This window comes from Scardinius erythrophthalmus (genome assembly GCF_964197995.2).
Source record: "Scardinius erythrophthalmus genome assembly, chromosome: 24".
NCBI classification, from domain to species: Eukaryota; Metazoa; Chordata; class Actinopteri; order Cypriniformes; family Leuciscidae; genus Scardinius; species Scardinius erythrophthalmus.
Window position 1 is genome coordinate 2954329 of NC_138244.1, and position 15838 is coordinate 2970166.

The 15838-nt window shown below is 38.3% G+C and overlaps 1 protein-coding gene across 3 annotated transcripts in view; it reads right to left on the minus strand.

The window, feature by feature from the left end:
* Nucleotides 1–15838, minus strand: part of prickle1a (prickle homolog 1a) — a 28941-nt gene that overhangs the window by 4965 nt on the left and 8138 nt on the right. For 2 of the 3 annotated variants that reach the window (XM_081356492.1, XM_081356494.1), the window contains exon 2: nt 1068–1250. In XM_081356492.1, the coding sequence (XP_081212618.1) occupies nt 1068–1238 (171 nt within the window). In that variant the 5' untranslated portion in view covers nt 1239–1250. Of the gene's footprint in view, nt 1–1067; nt 1251–4925; nt 5134–15838 lie in introns of those variants that run through there. The other variant, XM_081356493.1, reaches the window with a different exon arrangement.

The following is a 15838-nucleotide window of genomic DNA, read 5'->3' on the forward strand; positions in this document are numbered from 1 at the left end:
ATAAATAGCTGGACTGTGCTTGTCTTTTCCTGCATAAAGAGAGTCCTGCTGCTGTTGAGTCAGTCTACTGGAATGGCATTTAGACCTGATGATCAGCAGCACCATAAATCACCCCTCATTTCAAGCTGATATTACCTCTGGTACTGAGCCTTAGGCACTTGAACAACACTATTCCTGAGTGTTTGTGTTCTTCCCCACAATGATCACCTATAATCTGCAGGGCAATTCACAGAACGGCTGCTATAAAGGCATTACAGTTGGCTCTTGCATTTAACACAAAAGCTGCACTGGGATTTTAGGGGTCTCCAAATTGCTTTAGACCTTTTTCCTCACCCATCACTTCAGATTTTATTCAAGGGTGCTCTTAAGGACAGCCGGGGGAAGTGTGGGACACCGACTGGAATCAGCGCCACATCAGAGCGCCTCCAGGCACGAGAGGACCGCCTTTGCGGACAATGCCAGGAAAAAAAAGTTGTGGCTGCGAGCTTGGCTGTTAGCAAACTGCTTTTCCTCATCATTTCAAGCCCTTTTGTCTGGCAGCTTGAGATAATGACTTGCAGATTTTCCATGAAGTAGTTTGTAAATAAAAAGCAGCATTTCCTGTTCCCAAAATGCCTGTGGGGTGCTTCCTTCACAGTGTTTAGCTGTGCCTGCAAAAATGCAGAAAGGTCCTCTAAATCTTAGTGACTGTGACTAGCTTTGCTGACAGAATGATTGACCAACAGTTTGGAATTTTAATAAAGATCACATCTGGTGTATTTATTGTATAACAGCTTGCACATTGTGTTAAGATATCACATCTTGAACTGCATGATACTATTTAGCCATAACAGAGCAGATTCTTTCCCTGAAACTGAAGACATGCGACTGCTTTGCATTTTGTAACATGGTTGTTATTGCGGTTTTCCCCTTTCAAAACAATGTTGCCATTTTGGCTTCATGCTGCCTTCTAACCATTTCCTACCTTACATGTGCATTAATGCAAGTTCTCTGTTAAATGCTTTACGTTATGGAGGCAATATTCCAATAAGTTCTAGACTTTCTTAAGCCCATAGAGATTGGTTTACCTGCTCTGGTCGAAGTCCTGGTGGCACCCAAGCATATTCCTCCAAGGCACAGCCCGAGTCGTCATCTGAGGTGGAGCTCCGCTGGAAGCCGAACGTGAGCTTGTTGACCTTCGGCTCCATGTCCAGCTGCCTCACGGCACCGTGGAAACTTCCCGAATTCTCAAGGTTCATCAGAAAGACCTCCTGGAGTGGTTAAGAGGGAACAGTGTGTCATGGATCAGGAAACCACATGATAAAACACCTCGTAAGATACATCGTATTGGGATGAGAACAATAACGCAACTGGAAAAATGCAGCGTCCTAAAACATTTCATAGCAGTTACAGTGACTTCCAGCCCAGGGTGGAGGCCTGTTAAATAGATTCTGCTCATAAACGATGGCAGTTTTATTGTTACTGCTATTGTGCCGAGTTTTGCCGTGATGTGGTCGGACGTTCCCTCCAAACTTCAACCATCCTAACTCTTTTACAGTCAATTTATTTTAATGCATTTTCCTGACTCATCATCACCGTGGAAGCTTTCTGGTATTTTCCATTTCCTTCTATTGGGACGCTCTTCTGGTTAAGTTGAGCACTAATGCATGCCATATATGATTTTTTCCCAACGACATAGTTTACTTGACTCTGTTCAGAACTCTTTCAGCTCAAACTGACAGAGGACTGAAATCTTTTGCGTTCTTCCCTGTCACTCCTTTGAAGTCCATTCAGGACACCAAGCATAACAAAGCCATATGGTAATGCTTGAAACCCATGTCTTTCTTCAAGCCCCTGTGCTGTTTGTTGAGGACAGTGTTTTAGAACCTGCCATACCGCATCACGTCCTGCTGAGTGACACATCATCTGATGCTTTGATCTCTGGAGCTGCTGTTTTTGGAATGAAAACAGGTGAGATGGATGGAATGAACCCAATGACAGGTGTTAGTTTCACATGTACAGCAATTTAGACTGGAACGGGAAGATGCATCCAGAATATGTGCATCAACAATTAAAGGGGGAAAGCTCTCAAAAAGTGGCAAGAAATGTCAGATCATATTTCACACCAAAGAGAATAACAGGACTTTTTTTTTGCATTGTAGTGGTATATATGTTCTTATTTTTTCATTAAAGTAATGCCGCAATGTGTGTGTGTGGTGGGGGGGGGGGCATTTCTCTAAAAAAATAGAAATGCATCTTTAAAACAGTAGTGAAAGTTGTTAAATTTACTAAGGTTTTACAAGAACACAATACAAACATAATCAGAATTATATCAGATAACACTGGGTAAATGAAGTTAAATTGATGTGCTAATTCACATGCGAGATTTTGAAGTAAATGCAACTGTGCCCGACCCATCACAATCCCATCTATAGATGAACAACTGAAATGACCAAACACGGCTTTTTGTTCAGGCCTGAAATTCTCTTCAGTTGAAATCATAAAGACTCCCAGACAAACCCAATCTAAGAGAGGCCTAAAATGTTTAAAACTGTGACTTCTTCACCAAAGTACTTAATTTTAGGTGTTCAAATACCCCAAACTCTTCTCAGAAGAACCATTGAAGTTCCTGTAAGAGACTACTTAAACATTAACTGGGTTATGTAATTCTATCAGAAGAGAGACATTCCCTGCCATGTTACACATGTGTTCTGGTGGTGCAAAATCCACTAGTATTTGATATTTTCTTCAAAGGAAGTTGCTGACACAGGAAAGGAGCTCAAAGAGGCAACACCCTTTCTCCTAAACAGTCTCCTTAAGTATGCTAATTTCTGTCTTAGATGCCATCAGCATCACTTCCTGAGACTCCAGATCTAATCAACAACTGAAGTGAAGAGAAACTGCCGTAATGTTTCATCGAAAATAAACAGCTATTTTACGATTGAGTGGCTCTGAGTGAATCGCAGGGACCTCGGGGAACCGAAAGCAGTTCCTGTCTGAAAAAGCTCGCCCTGAAAAAGCCCTCGAGCCCCGAGTGTTTAACAGCCTGCTCTCTTGTAGAGCTGCTTGTTAACATGACTTTGGAGGTCTGAGATGCATATCTGTTAGATCCACCCACGCGAGGCCTGAATGGCCCTCAATGGGGGGCAGATATGGGTGGAGGGCGAGTTGCCTGGGGAGGGGATGGACCCCGGGTGATCACACAAGGGTAACTACCAGAGACTCATATGGTAATGGACCCTCAGCATAGCAAAGGACCAATTTCATTAAGACTTAAAGTGAATAAATGCATTAAGCACTTTTATTTCTACATTAAATGATGCATAACTTCACGTGGCTAATCAAAATAATACTACCATGCAAATGAAGTCTCTGACAAATTAATTTGCGTAAGTGTCCTGAGGACACCAGGTCAAGACCCAACAAACTACATCTTACTCAATAGCCCATTTCCACAACTTGGAGTGGAATTGTGAGAGGTAACTATTCTCACAGAAATAGCATGGGTTAACTGGGTTAAACCAGATTCAATTCGATGACTGTGAGCATAGTGGAAGTTAGGTCAACAGATTCCACCTTTTAGAGACAGTAAACGTGACCGTTTTAAACATAATACTGCATAACTACCACATTTTTCCTCAGCTAAATTAGTCAGAATGACACTCATTATGTGTGCATTAAATATTATGTGGTTAATGAGAATAGTATGTGTGTGTAAAAACAAGCCTTCATTAAGCCCAGTAAATGTGGAAATGTTCAGCAGATCCACTGGCACCGTTGGCGCTCCATTAGTCCGGCCCGTCAGGACCTGTTTGATTTGGCCCAGTTCAGACCTGAATCAGTGCTGGAATTCTGTCTATGGATTTAATGTTAAGAACAGCAGAACTGGCAGACGATGTGAGCGAGTCCTGCGCTCCACAAATGAGGAGTTTCCCTCCACGGCCGTTGAGCCAGTAATAAAACTTCAATCCAACAAATACAATCGTTTGTTATGACATGTCACTTCCAAAAACACTTGAATACAAAAGCATCTTTGAATCTTCTAAAACAAACAAGTCCAAATCTCCAAGCTAGAACCTAACTTACCTCAAAGCTTTAACTAAAACCCTCAAAAGTTCATATGAGCAAATAATTCGATCTGTGTTTTTACAAGCTGTCAACAGATCACAAGAGTAGAGCCAAAATAATATTGATATATTATACATGATGCACTTTAATAGATGTACACCACAAATATTCAGGCTACTCAAAATTATATATTTACCCAAAATTTCCAAACAAAATATTGTAAAACATTAAATATTTAGTCTGCATTTACAAGATTGTCATTAGAATCAACCACTTTTGTTATTCAACCAATTGCAAATGGTTATCAGTCTGATTATCAATTATGATTACTAGTTTTTACCTTCCAAAAGACACAACTGTTATCTAAAAATATATTTATGATGCCCTAATGCCAAGATAGTGACAAGTCAAATTTTTTTTTTTTACTTAAAGTTATATCAGAGAATGCTAGACATTATAAACAGGAAGGAGGCAGTGTCGAGGCAGTGTCGGAGCGTTTGGGTGATCCTCCCAAACTTTTGGCCAAACTTTGAAGAACTCGAGTGTTATTCCAGGACCAAATGGTTTCAAGGCTTGTCCCAACACACTGAAGACATTAGAGAAAGACCACCTGCGTTCTGACCGGCTGGAGCCAGATGACTAGAAGCTTCGGATATTTACCCACAACACACCTCTCTGACACCTTTTTCCTTTTCAACAGACCTTTAAACACACGCAGAGTCTTCAAATCTGTGCTGCACCACCTACAATTAACTGAGAAGTTTATAAAAGCTAAATATAACTAGAAGTAGGACGTGACACAGCAAAATATAGGTCGAATGTGCACCCAAAGGCCCTGCAGAGAAGACTTTTAAATGTTTCAAAGTTTCAAACCATACCTGCTCGCTCGGCAACGTCTTCAAGAAAATCGAATCAAACTGTGTTCTCCAAAGTTCCCGTGATTCCTTGACTACATGTCCTCAGTGTGAGCCTCATCCCATCTAAATCCAAAGCAGACGTTGTCACGCGTGTGAGCCGACGGCGCAGGACGAGTACAGTAGTGTGTGTGTGTGGAGAACAACTCTAGCAGATGCTCTTCCATTTACTGCAGTCCTGTGGAGCCACTCCCCCGATAACCCGAGCTCAGCGTGGCTCCTAAACCAAACCCCCTTCACTTCAAACACACTTCACATTGCTCACAGCAACGGTCAGTTTCACCCAGCCCTTCCTCGGGTTTCTCGAGCGACTGATTTTGGGTCTACATGCGCTGGGACTCTTTTACATACAAACCTCACATCAGTATTGATAACATGGTAACACTTTACAATAAGGTTCATTAGTTAACTAACATGAACTAGCAATGAGCCAAACATTTGTTACAGTATTTATTAATCTTTGTTAATGTTACTTAATAAAAAATACAGCTGTTCACAGCTTGTTCATGTTAGTTCACAGTGCATTAACTAATGTTAATTATTGATTTTAATAACGTATTAGTAAGTGTTGAAATTAATATTAACTAAGATTAATAAATGCTGAAGAGGTATTGTTCTTTCTAGTTCATGTTAACTAATGAAGTTAACTAATAAACCTTATTGTAAAGCGTTACGATAACACAATCTGGTCTTATACACTGAAAGAAATTGGTGTAGGATTAACTTTGAAAGTAAAGGATCTACTTTTAGATGTTAACTCGGAAATTACTCACAAAAATACACCAAGTAACATTGAATTAAATGTAACATTTTGAAGTATTTTCTACAATAAAACTTCTTACAATAGTCGGTTTATTCACAACATCAACAAATCTTTTTTTTTTTTTTACAGGGTAGAATTTAGTTTTAAAACCTAAAAATGGGATAAAATGTAAAATAGTGTTAAATTTCATATTCAGTGTTGACTTCTTCAGTGTTTCCGTCTTGTTTTCCAGCACACATATCTAAACATTCTTAAATCAAGATACATTTACTGGGGAAGCAAAATGACACTAGACATTAAGTCTTGTCTTCTAAGAAATAATGAAAATTAAGTGGATTTATGATTAAAATAAGGTAAAATATCAGTGCAGTCAGAAAAATAATCTGGGTTTCCCTTTTAATTAAGTCCAAAAAATTCTGACCCCAGTGATAGATTTTTTTTCTTTCAGTTTTAAACAAACTCGCCTAATTTTTACACATTTCTTTCTATGTCATTTTGCACCTCAGATCAATTATTTGATTTAAGAATGTTTTTACTGGTAAACGAGTCAGAAAATCAATTTTTGCATTGAAAATAATTCATAATATTGTAATATTTAAGTATTTGTTCTGAGATGGCGCATTTCAATCAGGAATTCCATAGATTGCCAATATAGATCACAAAAAAAAGTTTTCATAATAAAGATAATTTAAGTGGCTCCTTAAGCAAAAGTGATAAAACTGAAGTGAGTTGCACCCTTCATGCATTAAATGGAGTTTCAGTCAAACGTCACTCTTTCACGTCTCAAGTCAACAATGATGTCAGCAGATCCAGACCACAATGCCTGAAAGACTCCACATGGTACTTACAGAGCGTTTACCATGCAAATCAAAAAGGCCATCACTATCAGAGCCAATCCACTTCCGTATGGGTGTTTTGCTTTTAGCATGCGTGCCGTTTGGGGAAATACACACTTTTTGTCTTTCAATGGCATTGAAACACTAGGAAGGCTGATTCTGAAGTTACTTCTGATCTGAACTCAGAATGCAAGAACCGTTCAACCAAACCACCAGGAGAGCCAAAGGAACAAGGTTTTTTGACAGAAAAACAGATGTCTACAGTTGGAAAATGAGTGCAACCAAATTCACCCTTCATGAACGCCTTATGTGCCCAAGTAGTGACCCCAAAAACCTCAGTGTCCTGCCTAGAAAGACAGTTTACCTCATCTCGCCTTCATTTCCTGAGGAATGTGCCAAAGGTGAAGACCTTCCTGTTGTTTAAACAAACAAAAGCTCAGAGTTTGTTCTCCGTCCAGGAGGACGAGGCTCCCGGTTTCCTGAATGAAGGATGATGGAGGAAGTTATGAAACTCCATTCGTCTACCCAGGGTGGTCTTTGTTCTTACCTCAATCATTTCACCACAAACCAACAACTTTGTGCTCATGAAATGGAAACTTCCCTTGGGGGTGTGCAAATAAAGTGTCAGATTCAACAGCTCAGTTAACTGGCCAATGATCTCGTCATACCAAACAGTCAAGTCACCTTTATTTATACAGCGCTTTTTACAGTACAGATCGTTTCAAAGCAGATTTACAGAGATAACAGGAAAATAATGCAACAAAGTTTGTTTCCAGAAGAAAATAGCGTCACAGTCCAGCTTAAGTTAAATGATTCATTTTTGCTGTAAAAAGTTATTTAGTTAATTTATATATATATAGCCGCTCTGAAAAACATATCGTAATGTCATCGTCCACCTCAGTTCAGTTCTCATGTAATAGTGTCAATGCAGGCAGATCAATAATATTATAAATGAAATATTAAATGAAATGTCCCTAACTAAGCAAGCCAAAAGCCCATGGCGACAAAGGCAAAAAAAAAAGGCGAAAGGGAGGAAAAAACCAAACAGGACAACAACTGCAGCTTAAACCCGAGTATATATTTATAAGAGTATAAATCTCTTATTTCCATAAAACATGAAATCTACCCTACAAATATAGGAATCCTATAATAGACGCCGACTGTTCTGTGAGCTTTTTTACGACCGCTGCCTTGAATAAAAGGGCTGGTAATGGGATGGAGGTTTTTTGGAGGACAACACCATTGTTGCGTTCAAGGCCACAGAGGTGCAAACACAGCAGGACCCGGACTAAAGCACAGCCCTTTGTGTGACAGAAACAAAGAGGAAGAGGGGATTCGTGCCCCCCTGGTTTTAGCGGCTTGCCGAAAGATAAACAAACCCCCGGACTTGCTTTCCATGCATCCCAAACGTTGAGTAACCTACTGAAAAACTACAGCGTGGATGTAAAAGAGCTTGCTTTGGAGTCGAAATGGATAATTGTTTTCAGAAATTGCTATATACGAATTCACAGTTTCAGAAACTGGAAAGATTCACTTCAACCACATCGTCTTTCATTCACAGGCCTCAAACAACCACTGGAACATAGTTTTGGTCTCATTTAGTTAGTAAACCGAGCAATATATTCATCTTGATGGGTGCTGCTCTTCCTCAGTATTTTTGTGAGGTTATGTCTCCACTGGCAGATAGATGTGTTTGATCTTTGTGATTTTGCATCTCTATTAAAGGAATAGTTCACTATGCTCGCATTCACTCTCCCTCAAGTTGTTTCAAACCTGTATGAGTTCGAGTTCTTCAGCTGAACTCGGATGAAGATATTGTGAAGAATGTCGGTGATTGGACCCCATTGTTGGTGTTGTTGGACCCCATTGACTTCCATAGTATTTTTGGTAAAACTTTATTTTAGTGTCCTTGTTACATATGCTACATATCATACGAATAACAGTAAATTATGCATGCTAACCCTCAACCAAATCCTACTCTAACCCTATAGTAAGTACATGTAGTTGTTTAATATTACAAATATATAATTACACAGTAACAATGAAACCTTAAAAATAAAGTGTAACTGTATTTTCTTCCTACTATGGAAGTCAATGGGGTCCAACAACTGTTTGATCGCCGACGTTCGTCACAATATCTTTATCTGTGTTCAGCAGAAGAAAGAAACTCGTACATGTTTGAAACAACTTAAGGGCGAGTAAATAATGATTCATTTTGAAGTGAACTATTCCATTAAAAGCATCTTGATGTAAGACCTTAGATATTTGTACTGAAAAACAAGACAAATACTGAGCAAGAAAGTAACTATTATAAATGAGCTGTAGCGTGTCGAGCCTCGGGTCAGCGACCGACACACCCTGCAAACACTGACGGATGTGAATGAAGTCATTTGTACAAACTCCTGAGCCAAAAATACCAATGGTTTCCCAAAAACCCTTGAGAAGAGCCCCTTCAAATGAGTACTCTATCTGTCCTCGTTTTCAGGACGACCCTGGAAATAGACCAATCCATCACGCTGATGCTCTGTTGTGGCTCTCGTTTCACAGTTCAGGGTTGAACAAGGATTCCAGTGCAATATAAAACAGGACAAGTCACACATCCCTGACCTGGGATCCTTTCTAAGCACAAGAGGATCATAAATCTGACCCCTCCGGCCCCCTCATGGTCACAGCGGTTCAAACAGCTCCTCACACCTGGCCTGAAACTCGCGGGTTGTAAAACCGAAAGGCCGTTTTGACCCGGCATGTCCTGACACCATTCAGATGATCCTCCGCCATTAACGGATTAGTTTACTTTAAAATTAAAATTCATGGATAATTTACTCTCCCCCATGCCATCCAAGATGTTCATGTCTTTCTTTCTTCAGTTGAAAAGGTTTTTGAGGAAAACACTCCAGGATGTTTCTCCATATAGTGTCTTCAATGGGGTCCAACGGGTCGAAGGTCCAAATGTGAGTTTCAGTGCAGCTTCAAAGTCTCGACACGATCCAGCCGAGGAATAAGAGTCTCATCTAGACAAACCAGCCGACATTTTATAACAAATAAACATTTATATACTTTTTAACCACAAATGCGGGTCTTCCACTAGCTGCGATACACCACACATTACGCAATCAGGTTGAAAGGTCAAGCGGGACGTAGGCGGAAGAACAGACCCAGTGTTTACAAAGCGAACGTGCAAAGAATAAGTCAAATGCCATTTACAAAAAAATTACAAGGTAAAACAACGATGTCGGACGATTGTGAAGTTTGAGGAGTAAATGAGATGGAGTTTTTCACCCTTCTCTGCATTTCAGAACCGGAACATGCGCGACCTTTCAACGTGATTACGTAATGTGTGTCGCATCACAGCTAGAGCAAGAATAAATGTTTATTTTGTTCTAAAATGTCCGCTGGTTTGTCTAGATAAGACTCTTATTCCTCGGCTGGATCATGTCGAGACTTTGAAGCTGCACTGAAACTCACATTTGGACCTTCAACCCGTTGGACCCCATTGAAGACACTATATGGAGGAACATCCTGGAGTGTTTTCCTCAGAAACCTTTTCAACTGAAGAAAGAAAGACATGAACATCTTGGATGACGTGGGGGAGAGTCAATTGTCCGTAAATTTTAATTCTGCAGTGAACTACTCCTTTAACATGATCTCGAGGGCACGTGTAGGACTCGAGTCCCAAAGGATTGACCCATATTTGACAGCGTCCTAAATTCAGACTCCTAATGTGGGCCAATTATCACATGGACGCCTGTGTTCCTGTAATAGATTCCTGCTAAACATCGTTCTACCATGCTATTCATCCAAGAACCTCATAGTGTGCGTATTGGCTGGAGATATCCCAGCATGCTTTGAGGGTCAGACTGGTGCGATGGCCCTGAGTTTGTCTGCTATTTATGACTGTTAACAGCTATTGTTCCAGATAGACCTCAGTTGTGTCCACTCCTTATCATAAAAGAGGCTGTTCTGGGACTTTAATGACCTGCCAATGGCCGTTATCAGAACACAGGCCTGACAAAGGAACAGCCATAAACAACAATAAAGCGCTGTTATCCTACTGTAAAAAGCAAAGGCCTAAAGAATAGCGAGAGGTCAACCGCTGTAGCCCTCGCTGGCCTGATGTTGACTTAGAGAGACTATCACTGACAAACACAGGTCAGACACACACACACACACACACACACTCACAAACATCTTCTGTTGCGTATAATTAAATTCAGATGAGTCCAATCTGATGTTACTGACGACTGTAATGTCAGAGTTTGAGACTGATTTCATATACACTACCACAATTTAGGGTCGGTGAGATTTTTAAGGTTTTAAAAGAAGTCTCTTCTGTTCACCAAGGCTGCATTTATTTGATAAAAACAATAATGTATATATTCTAATGTAAATCATCTGTTTTCTATGTGAATATATAGTAGAGTGTAATTTAAAAGCTGAATGTTTTCAGTCTTCAGTGTCACACGATCCTTCAGAAATCACTCTAATATGATGATCAAGAAACAACTATGATTTTTATTAATGTTGAAAAGAGTCATATTTTTGTGGAAACATCATAAATTGTATTTTTACATGACTCTTTGATGAATAGAAAGTTTAAAACAGTGCTTATTTGAAATAAAATTTCTTTTGTAACATTATAAATGTCTTATACCGACACTTTATCAATTTAGCGCGTCCTGGCTGAATAAAATATTAATTTAATTGAATAAAAAAGAACTAAAAACTCAATCTAGTCATTAATGCTGGATTTACCGTACAAACAAACTGAACATCCTGAATGTCACCCATCACTGTGTACATCTACACTAACTCTAAATCACACACTAAAGTCAGACTGAAGTTTGCTCATATTCATCATCATAATCATCAGTTCAGATCAGGTCTATAACTTTAGCTGACAGTGTTGCATGAGTGAATGAGCTCTCACACACACACACACACACACACACACAGCACCCCGGGGTGTTTAAGGGCAGGAAGCAGCTTTATAGAGGGAGACTATAACGACACAATGACCGTCTGCACACACACACACACACACACACACACACACACACTCTCTCTGAGGGCAGCGAGGTCGAGTGGGCTTTTGTGTTGCTGACGGTTTAGTGACAATGTAACGGTTTACTCACACAACAAAGACAGTAACTTACACACAGTCCTACAGTTCTCTCTGAAACAGCCATAACATGATCTGATGCGATTCTGTTGAGCCATTGATTTTTTTACACCGATTTACATTATTTTCCATAACAATTAAGTATTTACCTACAGTTCTCATTGTCAAAATGCAAAATATTATACACATAAAAAAATTAATTTATGAAAGATATCTTACACTAAAATATACCTAAATTATTAGTTTTTTTAAAAAGTATTTATACAGGGCAGTCATATTTGTTTTAGTGCTTTTAATTTATGCTTGTTAAATGAACTGTTTTAACTAATACTGTAAAAGTGTTCAGATGGATTACTGAATAGGATATTGCACAAAAATGTTTACATCCTTTATAAAAAAAACAAGTATATAAAAATATATTAAAATGAATATTAAATATATTTAAATAACATACAAACATATACACACACACAAACAAATGTTCAAAGGGATTACCTAAAAATAATTATAAAGCAAAAATATTAATATATTTATTTAATAATAAATCAAGATATAGTAATAAATATATAAATCATCATAAAAAATATAAAATATATATTTAAATATAAAATAATTATAATATTTTAAAAGTATTTATAAATCACGGTCATATTTGTTTTACTGCTTTTGATTTATGCTTATTAAAGGTTTCCTGCATTTAATTTATGCTCTTAAATTAATTTCTTTTACATTAATATTGTAAAAGTTACTATTACAGTCAATCAATCAATCCAACAACCACTCAGAGTGTGTGTGTGAAAGACTGTCAGACTGAGATGTCTATGGATTACTGTAATGAGAACTTGGTGGTTATGAAAATTATGTCACGATGCAAATGTTGTTTATGAAAATTAACAATCTGAGTTTGCATGTTTTCTTCATCCGCCACGTCTCCACACACACACACACACACACACACACACACACACACACACACACACACACACACACACACACACGTGATATCAGTCTCAAACATACTCTCTCTCACACACACACTCTGACTCACAAACACACTCTCTCTCACACACGCACACACTCGCTCACACTCACTCACTCACACACTCACACACACACTGACTCTCACAAACACACTCACTCACTCTCACTCACTCTCACTCACTCTCACTCACTCTCACTCACTCTCACTCACTCACTCTCACTCACTCACTCACTCACTCTCACTCACTCACTCACTCACTCACTCACTCACTCACTCACTCAATCACTCACTCACTCACTCACTCACTCAATCACTCAATCACTCAATCACTCACTCACACACACACTGACTCTCACAAACACACTCACTCACTCACTCACTCACTCACTCACACACTCACACACTCACTCACTCACTCACTCACTCACTCACTCACTCACTCACTCACTCACTCACACACTGACTCTCACAAACACACTCACTCACTCGCTCACTCGCTCTGTCACACTCACTCACTCGCTCGAGGGAAAGGTGGAAGAGCCTCTTCCCAGCGTGGGATCATTAGTGTTCCCGGGAGGAGCGCTTCATACACAGATAATTGAGCACATGCTCCAGTGAGCTCGTTTAACTCGTTAACTCGGGCTGCAGTTCAGACACACTTAATTGGCCACAATTTAACTCATTAAGGGAAGCAGTAAAGTCAGAATCCAGAGGAAAACAGGCCCTGAATATGGAGCTATTCTTGTGCCAATAAAAATGAACGTAGCTTTTCAAGAAACTAATGAAAATATAAATTGAAACTAAATAAATTATCTCTAAAACTGAAAAAGAATAAATCGCAGGCAAATTTTTTGACTTCGTTTTTAATACACTGCATGTTTTGCTAACTATTTCTCATATTTCAATCGCTGATCTGAACTTACAAATGCGCTTCCAGAGTTTTCATTTAGGCTTCTGAAGTTTTCGTTTTCACTCCCAGAGTTTTCGTTCGCCGTTCTGACACATTTCTCTCGTGGGGGCGGGGCTAGTAGCAGTGTGTTCTCATTGGTTACTGAGCTTTTGATTGATAGCTTCGTGACCTGGAAGTGAAGACGTCAGTGGTGTGTTTATGTGTGGATGTGAGCGTCTGTAATCGCAGCTTTCTATTTCATTTTAGTGATAAGTTATGTTTGTTTTTTAATTTTATCTGTATTTACCTGCTGCTACTACTTAGTTACTACAACTTACTACTACTCACAAGAGATCTATTCAGTCTATTCAGGTGTAATTGCACATTAAAGTACTGTCTGTATATAATACTTAAAATATTGTAGTGTCCAATGTTTTCGGAGAATATTTGTTTATTCCTGATGATTATTTTGCATGTTAGGCTCTGATTAGGTTCAGCTGTTACAATTTAAAGAGAATATTAGCAAACGTGTGTGATATATTCAGCCGTCAAGAAAGTCAAACTTCAACCAGGTAATCAAGGTTGGCATTTGGCAACCATGGCCATCACACTACTCATTGTTAGCATGATATACGTTTACACCATCAAAATTAATGATCACTTAAATAAGAGGAATTTAAACAAAATGAAAATTACAGTCGTGGCCTGCTGTCAGATACAGACCTCAAAGGGCATTTCATTACATATGTCACACAAAGAATGTTCTTATTGCCATTTTTTTAAATTGATAATTATATTTAGTTATTTCATTTTCATTTAATTTAAATATATTTTAACAATCATCAACCGTTTCAATCGTGACTTATACAACCAGTTAAATTAATGTAATTGAAAATATGAATTCCAATAAATGTACATTCTTTATTGTCATTAAAGCATATACACAAGTATCAGAGTGAAGGTCTTGGATGCAATTATGTTGTGACTGGAAAGACCAGAATCCACAAAACATTAACTGCATAATATACATGCAATGCACAGTATTCTCATGATATACATTACTATACAAAATGCACAATTACAAATACACATTTTAAAAATTAATATACATTTTAAATGTTGCAATGATTCTTTAAACAGTTCCTGTTGCAGTACAAGTAACAAAGCAGTGACTGGACACAAGCAGAACAAGGATTGTCCACCCAAAACATGAGCATTCTCTTATCATTTAGGCTACTCTCCTTCATGCCATCCCAGATGTATATGACTTTCTTCTTCATATAAACATAGACAAAGATATTTAAGGAAATAATCCATCTCTGTGAGTCCATAATACAAGTGGATTGTAACCAATGTACGTATGATTTTTAATAGTTAAAACAGTTTACATTATTATTATTATTTTATCTAGCGTATTGTTTGACTTCAGAAGGCATTGATTCATCCACTGAGGTCGCATGGATTACCGTCACGCTCACTGTGTGCGGTTTTTAAAGCGTCTTTAGGACTCGCAGAGATGGATTACTTTCCTTACAATCTTAATTCGTGTTTATCTGTAGAAAGAAAGTAAAATGCATCTGGACAGCATGAGGGTGAGTAAAATAAGAGAGAATTGTATTTTTGGGTGAACTATCCCCTCAACATTCATATGCTATTGGTATGCTAATCCAAGATTAGCATAGTTTAATAAGAATAAAGTGAAACCTCTTGTGTACTTGCGAACTATGTTTGTTTTAATCTAGAGGAAATTGAAATATTTGCTATATTAAAATAAATCAGGTGACTGAAGATCAAGATCCCAGTTATTCAAAGGTGATGTGTCTGAACAAAGTGAGATTATTGTCTGACAGGGACAGTGGATCTCTGGTACTATCACTCCATCAGCATCACTCTGTGTCAGCATCAGTTTTATGGAAAAGTTGCTCCACTCCCTGGAAAATGAGAGAAGAAATGTATTATAATCTAACAATACAAACTGCTTTGAACTCCCCATACAGTAACAATTTGCAGACTTAAAATATTTATTGTATATACAGTATATTTAAGGGATTTTACAGTACTAAATATTTACCTCGGAGTCAAGCAGCATTTATCATCTGTAATACTGTTGTGTAACCAGTAGATGGCTGTATAGCCCTATATATAAACATATGGATGTGTATTCCCTATAGCTGGATGTTTTCAGTCATAATTACTTGCATGTATTAAGTTTTTAATGTGGACATATATTTATTATTAAAGACTATTAAAGATTTAACATTTGTCAAATAAATGTTCATTTGAAGTGC